This window comes from Puma concolor, chromosome A2 (assembly GCF_028749965.1).
Source record: "Puma concolor isolate L17-30 chromosome A2, mPumCon1.1.hap2, whole genome shotgun sequence".
In the NCBI taxonomy this organism is placed as follows: Eukaryota; Metazoa; Chordata; class Mammalia; order Carnivora; family Felidae; genus Puma; species Puma concolor.
In genome coordinates, this window is record NC_141668.1 from 39,249,440 (window position 1) to 39,264,420 (window position 14,981).

General features: G+C 38.7%; 1 protein-coding gene across 4 annotated transcripts in view; it reads left to right on the top strand.

Annotated features, from left to right (window-relative positions):
- The window catches only part of DOCK4 (dedicator of cytokinesis 4), a 434,929-nt gene that overhangs the window by 344,025 nt on the left and 75,923 nt on the right, over positions 1 to 14,981 (top strand). For all 4 annotated transcript variants that reach the window (XM_086692336.1, XM_086692356.1, XM_086692348.1 and 1 more), the window contains exon 27: positions 9,317 to 9,411. In XM_086692336.1, the coding sequence (XP_086548462.1) occupies positions 9,317 to 9,411 (95 nt within the window). The remainder of the gene's footprint in view (positions 1 to 9,316; positions 9,412 to 14,981) is intronic.

Here is a 14,981-nt window from a genome sequence, read left to right on the forward strand (position 1 = left end):
CTTTGATTTTTAACTGCCTGGAAGATGTTGCATGACCTCAGAAAAATCCTTTAGTTACCTTGCGGCAGATGACAGGCTGAATCATGAAACAAAGAGAATAGATTTGGGCAGATGTAATCTTTCTAGCAGTCAGTCACTTGGCATATACCTGTGCCTAACAATCTGTTTTTCATGATTACTTTCAATCTTGAGTTTAGAATTAAAAACAGATAAAGGACTTTAGATGATACCCACTCTAGATACAGAAATCCATGTGGCTAAAAAGGAAGATAATTGTTCAGTTATTAACATTCTTCAGAAGTTGAGTATGTAGCACTATTAAGGAGCTATTAGGCTTTACATAAGAGGTCTATGACTTCATGTTTCAAACTTTCACATAAGAAAGGATACTTACTTTTACAGAGCCTAGGAATTAAAAAAATAACCGAGAAGCATGCATTGAAAACCATGGTGAATTTAATCTAGGTATTGAGTTTTATGCCTTATTATTCACATTAATAACAATAGAGCAAATGGAAGTAATGAATAAAGTATTTTGTATGGGCTTTCCTCATTTCAGTCATCCACACACCTTTTCAAAATTTCCTACTTCAAAATTAACTAGGCCTTCAGGCCAGGAAAATTATTTCATGCTCTTAATTACTTCATCTGTCCTTCAAGAAATACTGATTGAAAAATTCAGGCATGCTAAGCCCTACTAGTTTTATTATGTAGCCAGGAACAAATTGTCCGGTCCCTGTAGGGGGAGAAATCAGGCAGGTAATAGACATTGACCCCACAGTGCTCCAGAGCATCTAGGAATTCCTGCCAGGCCAAACTCATGACATGAGGAAAAGTCCCCAAGGGAGCCCTCAGCTGAGAGCTAAGAGATGAGTAAGAGTGTGCTGTACCTGTCTTTGGTTAGATCTCTCACCTAAAGTGTCCCCAGAATGTGCTGACATAGCATACTCCCTGCACTCACAGTTATTCAAATCTGGAATGCTTTAGTTTATTTGTTTGGGTGAATCCCCAACCCCTAGCCACTAGATTATAAGCTCCTTGGTGTCTGAAGCTTTGACTGGTTCACTGCTGTATCCTCAGATCCCAGAACATGCTCACCACATTTTAGGCACTCAAGAAACATTTGTTGATTGTTTGATAGAATATAGACTATGAGGAAGAGAGGTGTAAGATACTGTGCTCTGAGAATGTGTGTGGACTTTATGTTGAGGACATCTGGAAGCTGCGGAGGGTTTTAAGAAAGAAAGGAGAGCCATGATCCCATTTCAGTTAAGAAAAACCTGCTTGGTTGCACTATTGAAAATGAATTAGCCAAAGACAAACAGGGAGCAGAACTGTGTAAAGTATCTGAGGCAGAATAGTCTGTGCTAGTGATGACTGTGGCCTGAAAGAGAGGTGATCATGATGGTAGATTCTAGTCATTTAGGAAGTTCAGTTGACAGGTGTTGGTAACTGATTTCTTTAAAAAAAAAAAAAAAGATGAAGGAGTGAGAAGAGGTGAAGGAGAGAGAAGAGTTGAAGATGAATCCCAGGCTCTCTGACAACAGGCCAGATGTGGGTGCCACTCACTGCACGGGGAACCAAGGAGGTATGGGTGTACAGGTTTGGGAGCAAACATAAATTCAGTTTCAGCTTGAGTTTGGTCACTTGAGGGACATTAAAATGAATGTTTTATAAACAGTGTCTGAAGTTCAAGAGACAGAGCTAGGCTGCAGTTGTAGATTTGGGAATTATCAGCTAGTGAATAGTAATTGATAGGGAAGTAAATGTGAACACAGAAGAAGAGTGTAGAGCATGTAATTGAAGAGCTCTAAATAGAATCCTAAGCATGAAGGGGGGAGAAGTGGTGAACAGTACTGGCTATTGCAGGGCGGTGAGGTGGGATCATAAAAGGGTCTGTTCCTATTGTTGATGAACTTGATGAGCAATTTCAATACAGTGGTGAGGGTGGAAACCAAGCTGTCATGAATTGCAGAATGGAAAAATGAAAAAGATACAGTAGATGCATGCCGTGTTTCAAGAAAGGGAGGATAGGTGTGTACTAAAGGGGAACTTTGGATGTCGTAGAAATATTTATATTGGAGGAGACTTAAGCATGTTTGAATATGGATGATTAGAGCTGGTGGAGGAGAAGCTGAAGACATAAGGAAGAAGTGCAAGGGTGGTGAGGTTCCCTGCAAAGGCAGCAGGAGGGGACAGAAGTATCTGTGACTAGGAGGAAGATCACCTTTCCAGTGTAAGAATGAAACTGGAGTGAAGGCAAGCTAAAAGTCATTTTTTTTTTTTTTTACTAAAGGCTAATTAGTCATCTGGTTTTAATCTGCATTTTAAAAGTTCAGATGTCACCTTTTAACAGATTTTTCTTGTTCTCAGTTTTCTTAAAACCCAAATATCCCTATTTATGCTACTGAATTCTAAATTACAAGATCTTTTAAAAATAGTAACACTGGTCCACTGTCCCTTATGCCAAGTCCTTAATATTAAGTGCATTTTAGAAATTAGAATCTTTTGACATTTCAGAAAGGTAATCTATATGGTGCACATACTATATATGGGCATAGCCACTCTAATAAAAAATCTTAATATTTGTGGAGTTAAAAAATATTCACTCCAGGTGAGGTTAAATAAAGACTAAATAGTTCAGGTCAGGTTTTGCTGCCAAATGGATTATCACCAACATTTTAGACCACTTTGAGCTTTGGCTATTGTGGTAAAGAGCTGAGAACCTCAAACAGTAAACATTTATATAATTGTAAATCTTAGTACATGCAAGGTACTGTTCTAAAAGGTTGATTAATATTAACTCCCTGAATCCTCAGAAGAACCCCCTGAGGTTGGCACTATTACTATTTTATTACAAATGACAGTTACTTGATTCAACAAACATATATTGAGCACAGTGGCTAGACATTAGGGATATCAAGACGAGCAAAACAGTCTTTGCTAGTCTTTGCTAGTCTTTGCTAGTCTTAATGCTTTCATGTTATTAACAGCATCTAAATCATTAAGTTATAATTGAGTGGGATGTATATAAACAACAGTGATGATGGCTGATATTACCTCCTCACCACCACCCCCACTGCTATGGGCCAGATGCAGCGCTAGAGACTTTCCCTACAGTGCCTCATTTTACTCCAGGCCAACCCCCCAACTCCTCCCCCTGCCCCCCCCCCCCCCCCCCCGCCCCGCAAGGAAGTAGCTGAGAGGGCCTGGAATTCCATTAACATCTGAGCTCTTGTTCACGCAGCTCAACTCACCTTTTCCCTAAACTCTAATGACATTTGTTAGAAACCAAAATCTTCGCTATCAAATTGCATAAAATTTCATTTGTCCACTCTTTAAAAGTAATAAGGCAATTCCAGTTATGGAGATGAAAGGGCAAGTTAATGGAAAGAGTTATTTGAGGGTTTTGTATCTACCTTTAGATTAGAAATGGAATATATAATACATAAGGGAGGGTAGAGCTTAGTAAAGTGATAATCAATGGAAAATTATAACTGCTATTGGGATTAGACAGGAAGAATCCCATTTAACCTACTAGTTAAAAGTGATCAAAGTATATGTCTGCCTCCCTTCCACATACATGTTTTCTGATGCCCAGTGGGAGCTACTGTTAACACATAAGGTTGTATCCTCATAGATTATTTTTTATGGTATGTACACACGTATTTTTAATGGAATATAGCATTCATAGTGGTTGCACTTTTCCACATAGTAATATGTCCTGAACATTATAGAGCTTGTTACATCTTTTATTCTTCTGAATCTCATTGTATGGATGCTAAATAATGTAATCATTCCCCTTTTGTTGGGTATTCAGGATGTTTCTGATTTTTGCCAATGGAAAGGTTATAGTGGTGAACATCATGATAACACATATCTCTGTGCTTGTGGCCTTATTGCTGCAGAATGAATTCCTGAAGTAGAACTGCGATTGTGCACTTTAAATCTTCATTAATACTGACAGATTAGATGTTGAAACATTCAGGTTAACATTTTTGTTGTTCTTTATTCCTAGCATCACTGCTTTTTTTTCTTTACTCTTATCAATTCAAAGAAAGATTTGGCCTAGCATTTCACAGTGGTTCTCTAAATGAAAACAAATTTGAAAGTATGTAGTTCTCGTATTTACTAAGACTATTGGTGTTTTTACTCCATTCTTGCTTGAAGAATCAGGACCTCTCCACGGTGATTCTTGGGGTAGCTTCTGACATTTTGAACAGTATGCCATTTCTTCTCCTTGGTTCTCGGGTGCTATGTGTGAGTGGTGTAAGTAACAATGTCAAGAGAACTGTGTAGGACCAAGGACCCAAGGACTGGTACTCTGCATTATTTAGTTCTTTCCTTCTGTAGAATGGCATTATTTTAGAAATGAACAAAAGCAAGACTAGGAAGTGATTAGGTTTTTTTTTCCTCCTTCTGTAGTCAGTAACGTTTTATTATACACCCACCTTCTACTGAGGGCTAAAGTTTTGTCCATATCCATGGTATTTCTGGTACATAGAGAGCAGTGAGTTTCCTGTTCTTTGTTGATTATGACTTTTCAAATAGAACTGTGGGGATCCTGCTTAAATGTGATATTATACATGTTCTGGAAGTTAGGTACAGCACTATTAAAACCTTTCATTGTCTCTCATATACTTGCCCACTAGCTTTCCAAAATTATATCTGATCACGTCACAGTCCAACTTTAAAGCCCTGAGGACTTCACATTCCCTGTGGGACAAGACCCAGTCTTTGCCAACATCATCCCTGTCTTCAGTCTACCTTACATTCTCAGTATCCTCTACCCTCTTCTCTCTTCCAAACACATCTCACTCTAGCCACTTAAAATTACTTGGGTTTAATTCCTCCGAATCTTTTTCTTTTTCTTTTCTTTACTTTTTTATTATTTTTTTTTAATCTACCTGAAATGCCTATTCCACCGCTACTCATTTGCATTACTTAATTTGTACCCCTATTAATCCCTTCCCTGATTTTGACTCATTCTGTAAAATCCAGCCTAGGAATCTCTTTCTTTATGAAGCATTCACAGAATACAGTGCCCACCACCCCCTCTTCGTGATAACATCCAACATTGCCTTGTAATTGTTGTCTCGACTCCTTGATGACTGTGCTCTGTGAGAATAGACACCATGTCTTTGTGTCCTAAGCAAAGAGCCTGGAATATTATATCTTTGTTCATTGAAACAACCCTCTCAGTAAATGTCTGCATACCTCACAAACCGTCTTTTTCCATATGATTATTTCAGGTTATAGTCTTTATTATAGAAAAATAATTCTATAGCTCTTGAAGACTGAAGACCACTTGGGAGTTATTTTTACATAATGTGCTTATTCAACTTTAAGGGTATGAATTTCACTGTGATAATGATTATTAACACCCTTTATTTGAATTCAAACTCCATATCAAGGGTGTTACACATTTGAAATTTGTGGCAAATTTTTAAAATAATATTCGACTCTACTTTAAATCATAAGTAAAGGAAATGTGTTCCTAGAAGGCTCTGTCCCTATTCATTGTTTTGACACAAGGAGACTGTGTGCTGGTCTATCTACCTGGTGATGCTTTATTTTCTTGAGTTCTTAATTCACGTTTCATGGTCTCAGAGTTCTGTCTCCTGTCTCTCACTAATTCTGTTTCGTAAACTTAATTTCTATCCTGTGCTGTTCACATACCACAGTCTTATGTGTAAACACAAAACAATTTTTTGTATGATACAGTCAGAAAATGAATGTAAAATACATTTAATCTTCTCCCACATCTGCATGAGACCCCTAATGGCCTTCTCATCGCCCTCAGGGTAAATTTCCACGTTCCTTACCATGAAGAAAGAATGAGATTTATTTACCTTTTATTTATCTTTATTCTATGTATTTATCTTTGATCGGTCCCTATCCATCATCTGTCTGTCAGCTTTTGATTTTTCCCTTCTTATCTTTCACCCCCATTTCTTGCCACTCCCCACTACAGTCCAGACAGCCCTGTGTTGTCTCTTGCCTTTCAAGTTTGGTGCTCTTCCCTCTACCTGGACTACTTGGTCCTCACACTTCCCTCATTGGTAGCGCACACATGTTGTCTGTGGTTTTTAGATACACATTCATCCCGCCCACCAAACTGTAAGCTCCATGAAGGCGGGTGTCACATTCAGCTGATTATGGTATGACATATCGCAGGCCCTCCAGAAATACTCTTGCATGAATCAATAACAGAATGTATCTTACCCCACTAGGTGTAACCCAGCATCTAACACAGTGCCTGGTGCTTTAGAAAGCACCCAATATTTATGGATGAATAAATGTTAGTGATAATTTTGAAAATCACAAAAAATTGCTCTTGCTTTCTTGTCTTTTGAGAATGGAACTTTTTATCATTTTGGTTTTCATATGAACTTCCTTTCTTAAACCTCTTGCACTGCAGAAAACGTGCTTCTGTAACGTACCACCTCCCTGTTTCTTTTTTTTTTATTTTGAACCTTGATTTGAATAAAACGGGCAATGCAGTTAAGTTACCATGTTGTGCTATTTGAAGTAAACAAAAAGAAACTGTTCCCAGGCTACCAATTTTCAAACAGTGGCATATGAAACCCTTATTTCTTGCTATCCAAACAGGAATATTATCGTACCAATGTTCTTTTTTTAAATTATGGGAAAGATCTGTTAGTTATTGTCATGTGTGCAAAATAACTTCATATATCTATGCAAAAGTACTTATTCTGTGAAATGATCAGAGCCGAAAAGTATTTAGGGAAATACTGCTGTATTTGGGGAGGGCAGGCAGGAGGGTGGTGTCAAAGAATCTAGCGTTCAGATGTTAGTGCTTTAAGTACTGGGACTGAGTTTGAAATGATACCTGTTACATGGCAGTTGACAATAAATACTTACTGAACTAAATTACATGTAAGTGCTACAGTGGAAGGTATTTGTGTTACCATCTGATGAAACATTAGCCTACAATTTAGACATAAGGAAACATTTTTGTCTATTATATGAATAGATAAGTGATCATATTAACTTTTTTAAATCACCCCTAACCACAAGGGACCTTAAAGGTCCCACATTTTCCAAGGATGAGAACTCACTTCCAGGCAGATCAAATAAATTGCCAACATCATTGAGTTAGTTTGTTGCAGATCCAGGATTAAAATCTAGATTTTCTGATTGTTAATGTAATGTTCTTGTGTTTTTATTGTAAGATTTCCACAATGAATGTGTTTGGCTCTATGAAGAAGAGAGCTATTTGAGATGCCAAAAAGTTCTCTCAGGGCAAGTAAAGATTTCTGTCAATACACGAGCATTGGCACAATGTCACATGCTGCCACACTTTTTATTTTGTGAGATAACTGGGAACAAGAAAATGAGATGGCACAGAAACAGGTTGTCTGTCCCCAGCTCCTATACCTGGAATAACTTTCCCTTCGTCCCCAGCACTGCGAAAGAAGAACAACCAAAGTTGCCAGCCCAGGAGGTAGATACCCTGCCTCCTGTAGCCACTTTTCCAGTCACTTTTTTCTCTGTGCAACCGAAATCCCTCTCTCCTACCTTCCCCCCTACAGACACCCAAGCACGAAGGGTGCTACCTCCATTTTCCAATTGTCTAAAAGTTTTGAGGAGAAAAGATGAAATTTCAATTTTATAGAAATTATTTCAACATTCCTAAGTAATTGTAGACTGTGAGATGTGACTTCCCACCTTCATGATTTTTTTTCTATCTAAGCAAGTGCAACAAGATAGGAAACTGAAGTAGGATCAAATTCTTTGAAAGGTAAATGCAAACATCCGTTTTTGGAGGAATTATAATAGATTCATGTCTGGGACACCCAAAAGAATAAATTGAAAAACTTTTTGGAATAAGTTTTAGAAATGCATCAAAAAGGGCTTCTCACAGTTTTAGTATGCTAATGACCTACTTTCTCAAGAGAGGGCTAGAATGTGAAGTGTTTCCCCGAATGATCTGACCTGCCATGGAATGCATTTGGGAAACTCTTCCTACATAAGAAAAATCTGGCCATTTAAAGAAAAGTGACCTACCGGGTGCATTTCCACATGGTACATACTACATATCAGTCTATGTGTGTTGATGCCAAAGAAGCTAAAATAAATCCTTGTCAAAATATTTATGGGCTTGATCAAAGCTGTTAGAGTATGTTAAAAAACCACACACACATACACACAGCCACCAGATGTTCCTGATATTTTCAGATTCTAGCTATCTCCTCATCATATCAATGACAACTGTAATCTTATATTCAAGCAGCTTACACGTTTAACATAGTGTGTTGTTGGGTTTCATATATAAAACTCCTGTGTTTGTTTTTTTGTTTGTTTGTTTTAAGCATCACCATACTGTTGACTTAAATCAGATTGGCAGCGAGATGTATTTTCCTAGCATTGCTTAAGGTTACCAAGAAATCTTTGTTTTCTAGTTAATAAGTCTAAATAAAAGCTAGATTGAGCCAATTTCTTTCTGATTGGGCACGCTTTATGTCACTCATTACATGTAGTGTGTTATCTCCTAGAGTTGCCTTTAAGTATAAAATGCTGCAACATTTGGGATCCTATTACTTGTAATGTTTTAAGAAGAGGTATTTCTGTGTCTGGAAATAGCCTCCTGTCAAGAGTGTTTCCAGGTGATGGATTTAAGGATAACATCTTAGTAAATACCACTGCCCTCTGACATGACATCTCTGTGAAGAATTCTTTGACACTCATAGCTACTAAGCACTCACCACTGGGCTCGGCCTAGCACACATCCTTATTTGAGTGTATTCCGCATAGCATGCTCAGATTCTGTAAACCTACATGCATACTATTAATACTATATCTTCAGAATGCCCTCTAAGAAACATGGGTGTTTGCTGAAAATTCTTTTTAATGAATATAACTTTCTAAATTTTGACACTTAAAAGGAAGGATTGTTGATAGTTCTCTCGATATGAGAAGTTCTGATGTTTAAGACTATAATAAAAGAAGAGAACATATTTGCCTGCTAAGCCAGTCTTCCCCTTTATTTATAAAACCTAAATGCTTAGAGCTTGTGAAGAGGAATGAAAAGCCATTCCCACCATTTATGAGAAAGAAAAGAGAACATTTGGGAAGAGTAGCAAACCACTTGGGTGTTGAGAATGGGAAGGGCGATGATTCTTTCTCCTGGTGAACTATGAAAACATGGCTCCCTTCTCTGTAGTTTCTTTGGAAATGGTAACAACAGTGCTGTGTGTGTGTGCGTGCGTGTGCGTGCGTGCGTGCGTGTGTGTGTGTGTGTGTTGACAGTTACAATAACTCAGTAAAATGGTCTATTTCCTTCCTATCCAAGGATTTTCTGCTGCAGATATTTACTGTGTTCCGAATATTGATACGCCCAGAGATGTTTCCAAAGGACTGGACTGTTATGCGCTTGGTGGCTAACAAGTAAGACATTTAAATTGATGACAATTGCAGCTCATTGAAGAGGAGGCACAAAATGATTTTTTTTTTAGTCTGATCTCAAATTTGAAAGCTTCAAATACAGGGATTCTTGTCCTTTGTCTCTGAATTAACTTGTCTCACTTTTTAAAAAGTATTACTATTCATTTTAAATAGGTGATAAATGAACATAGTTCAAAAATCAAGTAATATAACAAGAGTATACACTGAAAAAACTCACTCCCACCTTCCATATTTATTCCTTACCCCCAGCCTGTAATAACCACTTTTATTTGTTTCTTGCATGACCTTCCAGTGTTCTTTTCTGCCTGGCAGGTGCGTAATACAGCACATTGCTTTTTCCCCTAAAAAATCCTGGCAGTCTTTCCACATTAATACTTAGAAAGCCCCTCATTTGTTTGTTTCTTTTTTCTTTGATAGTTGTATCATGTTCTATTGAGTAGATGTACCATTGTTTATTTAACGAGCCCTGTTGCTGGCCACTTGAGTCATTTCTAATCTTTCTTCATTCATTTTAACTCAGCGGAATGCATTAAGTGTCTACCATGTACTCAGCACTGGGAATAAGATATGACCCCTGAGTTGGATACATGAAGATTGAAGTTTCTTTTATACAGCCAACTGAGAAGGCTGGTAGACTACTGAAAATAATGCTCTCAGCAAAATTCAGAACTAGAGAAGACATTTGGGGAGATATTGACATAAAGATGAATCTCTGGAAGTTGATAAAATTGGCTTGTATTAGGCACATCCAGGGGGAAAAAATCAAACATTTGACGTCAGTACTAGAAGGAATAGGAGCCAGGAAAAGAGATTAGAGGGCAGCCAGAATGACAGGAGCTGTCCCAGAGAATACAGTGTCATGGCTTTATCTGCTGTCATGCTTCCTGTCTCTGTCATCTCAGGATACAGAATGAAGGTGAAGTTCTTCAGGAAACTGGCTGATCTTTACTTCCACACTTGTCATTTACCCTTTTTCTTGAACATTCTTTCTTTCAAGTCTACGTTTGCCTGCTTCTCCTTCCTCCTCTTGTCCAGCCCCGAACACCTTCACATTCAGGATAACAGGTGAATTCTCCAGGTGTCTAGCCATAGGCCAGAGATACCATATGTCTTCCCCAGATGCCAGGTATGATGGTGGTAAGAGCCACAGTAATATAGGGTTTGATTTTGATAAGATGCGCCTAATATGGCTTCTGCTGCAGTCTACATTTATAGATGTGGAGGTGTTAAAATGATGTGTTAAAAACTTGTGAAGTAACAAATAGTATAATATGGCATATTATATTTTACATAAGTACAGAAGAAGCTTTTCCATTTTGAAGACTAATTGAGATTCCTGAAATAGCTCTCTTTAGAATTTAGCATATTTAGTTTGATATCTGTGAGTAGAATCACATATCTTTTTGTCTGGATGTCCGGAAGCCACAGATTTAAATGGGAACTATTTGTCATGTATCTGGCCTTATTACCAAAGATCTACATGCTGGGTACATGCAGAGGGCTATGAAGTAGTCCAGGGAGCCATCTGGGAAGAGGTCCAGGCTGCTGACATCATCATCATGCAGCATCATCATTTGGTCATCATGTCTGCCCTGTGTGCACAGGGATATTTTGCCTTGAATTAGAATATTTAATGGCAGAAATTCAAACCAAAGATAAATTTGACATTTTGTTCCTTATGCACACAGGCTCTGCTTGAGCTTCCTGAAAATCGTGACCACAATGTGACTTTTTTAAAGTAAACACTGTCTCTCTGTACTTCACCTAAAAATCTACACTCCGTTTATGAAGACTTCATGGTCACACAAATGGGTAACAGACTTAGAAGTATAGATTCTGCTTTTGAGTAAACACACAATGTTCAATATTTTTATCTGGTGCTAATCAAACAGGAGCACAGTTACTTTGAGATGAGCTCTGTGTAATACATTTAAACAGAAGATACTCCAAAAGCAAATCCAAGGAAAAGGCCATCAGCCTTTGCTAAATGCGATGACATCATGCCCTTGCCACCCAAGTCAGTGCTGGTAAGAAGTGAGCACTGTTTTTCCACTGGTGATGGCAAGTCCGATCTAATTTGTAGAGAGGGCTCCAGGGTCTGGTAGAACTCCTGCAGAGTTGAAACAGACACTGCTCTTTGCCATTCTGCTTCCCTCTCTTCTCCCCATTCAACTACCCTAGCCATTTCCTGTTCAAATTATGAAGCCATATGAGATTTTCCTTGCCTTATGAGTGCAATGTGTTCCAGAAATAAGCCTTCAACTCTTCCTGCTTTATCCATACAGGTATTAGCCATGTAATATTGGTAGAAAACTAAATTTCTGAAAGATGTTAAGGATATTTAAAATATGTTGAAGAACGTACACTGGAAAGAAAACTTTATCACTTTGCTAACTGTGTAGAAGCAAGTTGGAGGAGCTAGGTCTACATCTCTCAGGTTTACCACCTTTCTTCCATGGTGCTACCTTCCTTAGATGGTTTGATCCGGGCTCCTCAAAAGAGGCATTTTGACCCAAACTCCCACTTTTACTACCCACTATGTGCTTCATACATGCCAAATTGATAGTAACTAGCTGAGAAGTCACACTGCCCTACCCTCGAACTCAAAATATGCATTCTTTTATGTGCCGATCCTTTCTTCCTGTGTGTTCAAGTAAGTTAAATGCCTTTAACTTTCATCTACAAACTATATTGTCCCAAACCATGTAGCTTCCCTGCTTTATGTGAAGTCCTACCAAAAGCTATGACCAGACTCTTGGTGATTAGTACGGTCTTGTGTGGTTTATTTCCACCTGAATGTCTAATATTAGGTAACACAGTAACTGCATCCAGGCTAAATTTCACAAGGATAAGACATGTGACTCTCTAGCTTGTGTGCAAAGCTGTATTGTGCCCACTGTTAAGTTCTTGGTAGATGTTTCTGATGAGAACAACTGCTCAATTTGAGAAAGAAGGAACATAAGGGAGATGAAAATTAAGTACCAAAAATACAGGACACTTTGAGACAAGCTTCTTTCCACCCCCTTCCCATACACATTGCAAAATACAGTACAAAAATAAAGTCACAGTTTTATACATTTTCAAAGAGATAAATCTTATAACAGACTTGCTGCTGAGGAAAGTAAAAACTTCTGGCCTACGAGTTGAAATTTCAGGTCCTTAATTTATTTATTTTGTGTACATGGTGGCTTCAAACCTAGGATACATTTTCTTTTGTGCTTTTTCTCATCAAACCCTGAATTATTTAGTTGACTATTACTATTAACTACTTTAGCTTTCATATGAGATCTATGTAGTGAATAGGTGATTTATGGAATCAAAGATTCTTAGGGGAGTTCATTCATTTCCTGACCCATCCATTTAGCAAATCTTTTTTGTTGCCTACAGTATAAAATAAATTCCATAAAAATAGAGCACAGTTATTTGAAGATGTTTATGAAAGGAACTTTGCTCTGTACTGGGATTGGAGAGCTCTTTCATTAGGAAGTCAAACTTGAGCTGAAAGCTAAAGCAGGAGTTAACAGGTAGACAGCAAAGGAAGAATGTTCTTACCAGCAGGAATAGCATATACAAAGGCCCTGTGGTCAGGATGAATGTGGCACATTTAAATGCACCAAAGGACTGTTACTATGGCTGAAACATGAGGAGAGAAGGAACCAGTAAAGATGAGGTGGGAAGATGAAGACAGGGCCCAAATATTAGGGAGTAGAGAAACATGAAAGAAACCAAGAAGAACCAGTTAGTAGCTTAATGCAGCAGTGCAGGTAAGAGATGCTGATGGCTTGAACAGGTGGATAGCAGTGAAGGTAGTAAGAAGAACAATTTTGAAGATAGAGATGACCTAACTTACAGGTGACTGGATGTGGGTGGAAGAGAAAAAATGGAAGATGGCCTTTAGAATTTTGGCTTGAACAAAAGGATGAATGGTGGTGCCATTCACTTTGGTGGGAAATACTGAGAGGAACAGCTTTGGTGGGGGGGAGGTGAAGAATCTTACATTAAACAAGTTTGAGATGCTCTTAGATATCCAAGTGGAAACATAGAAGAGGAAGCTACCCATGCTTATATGGAGCTGAGGGAAGGGGTTAGGGCTGATGATGTGCATTTGAGGGTCACCAGCATATGGATGGTATTTGAAGCCATGGAACTGAATGAGAACACCCGGAAAGGAGTGTAGACTGAAAGGGGGAAGAGTACTTAGAACAGGCTGTAGAGGATACTGCTATTAAAGGTCAGGGTATGGAGAAGCATCCAGCAAAAGAGACTGAAAAGGAGCAGCCTGTGATTTAAAATGAGAACCAGCAGACTACAGTGTCCTGTGAAGTAAGTATTTCATGAAGGAAGGAATACCAAGAGCTGCTGGGAGGTTGAAGATGATGAAGACTGGCAGTTGACCCGGGATTTGGCAGTGCGGTGTAGAGATTGATGACCTTGACATGTGCTGTTGCAGTGGACCGATAGAGAAAGCCTTATCAGAGTGAATTCAAGAACAGGTAGGAATTGAGAAAGTGAAAACAGTAAATATAAGCCACTCTCTAGAAGTTTTGCTGTGAAAGGAAGCAGAGAAATGGGACTATATTTGGAAGGAATTAGGAGACTAGGACCCTTTTTAAAACATGGAATTATATAGTATTTTGGCTTATAGATAGGGCTGGCCCAGCAAAGACAGAAATACTGATGATACTAAAGAAAACAGGAATAAGTGAAGGAACAACTTGGGTAGGCAAGTGGGGATATCGAGAACTGCCTGTTCCCTCTCCACAGTCAGCTTGCACTGGAAATGACACCAGCCATGTAGGCAGTGCTTTTTGTGGTAAGACTTTCTCAACAAAAGAAGCTCTGATCTCATGCACACAAAGAAATCCTGACCTTAGCTAGGAGCATTGGCATAGTAACAGGAGGGAAGACAGGGTATGTGATAGTGATGATGAAAAAGTTGGATGGTAGGGCAGCTGATCTGTTAAGCACCCGCCAACACCACTACCACTGCTTTTTGTTCGTACTGGTGGTGTTTTTCTTTTAGAGTTATAATCCTTAAACAATTTTCCTGTCCAGGGGAGAGAGAAGATACTGATTTTTGCCAAAACTATCTATTAGTAAGATGAATGTGCCACACTCAAATAGTTATGGCAAATATTTACACAAGAACTTCCCACATGGTCCCTATCCTGGTGAGTTGGGAGGAGCTGGCAGGAAGAATGAATACATGAAAGGGAAGGTTTCCTTAAGATCTGAGCCTAACAGGCCAAAACTGAGGCTGCTGACATGTGAGTGACTTTCTGCCACTACTGCTCAGTGGAGAAGGTCAAGGGAGTTGTTAAAATCCCTCTCTTTCAATCCTTGTTCCATTCTTCCTCACCCACACTGCATGCTTCCTTGACTAAAAGCAAAAGCACTTGGCGTCCTGCTTCCTTGTTTTGGCTTATGTTGTGCCCTCCACTTGGAGTGTCTTTGCTTCTGTTCTTTAAAATATCTTTCAAAGGGGTGTAAGATGTTTTACAAGCTTCTCATTTTAGAATTACCTACTACAGCAACCAAGGATAACAAAGCAT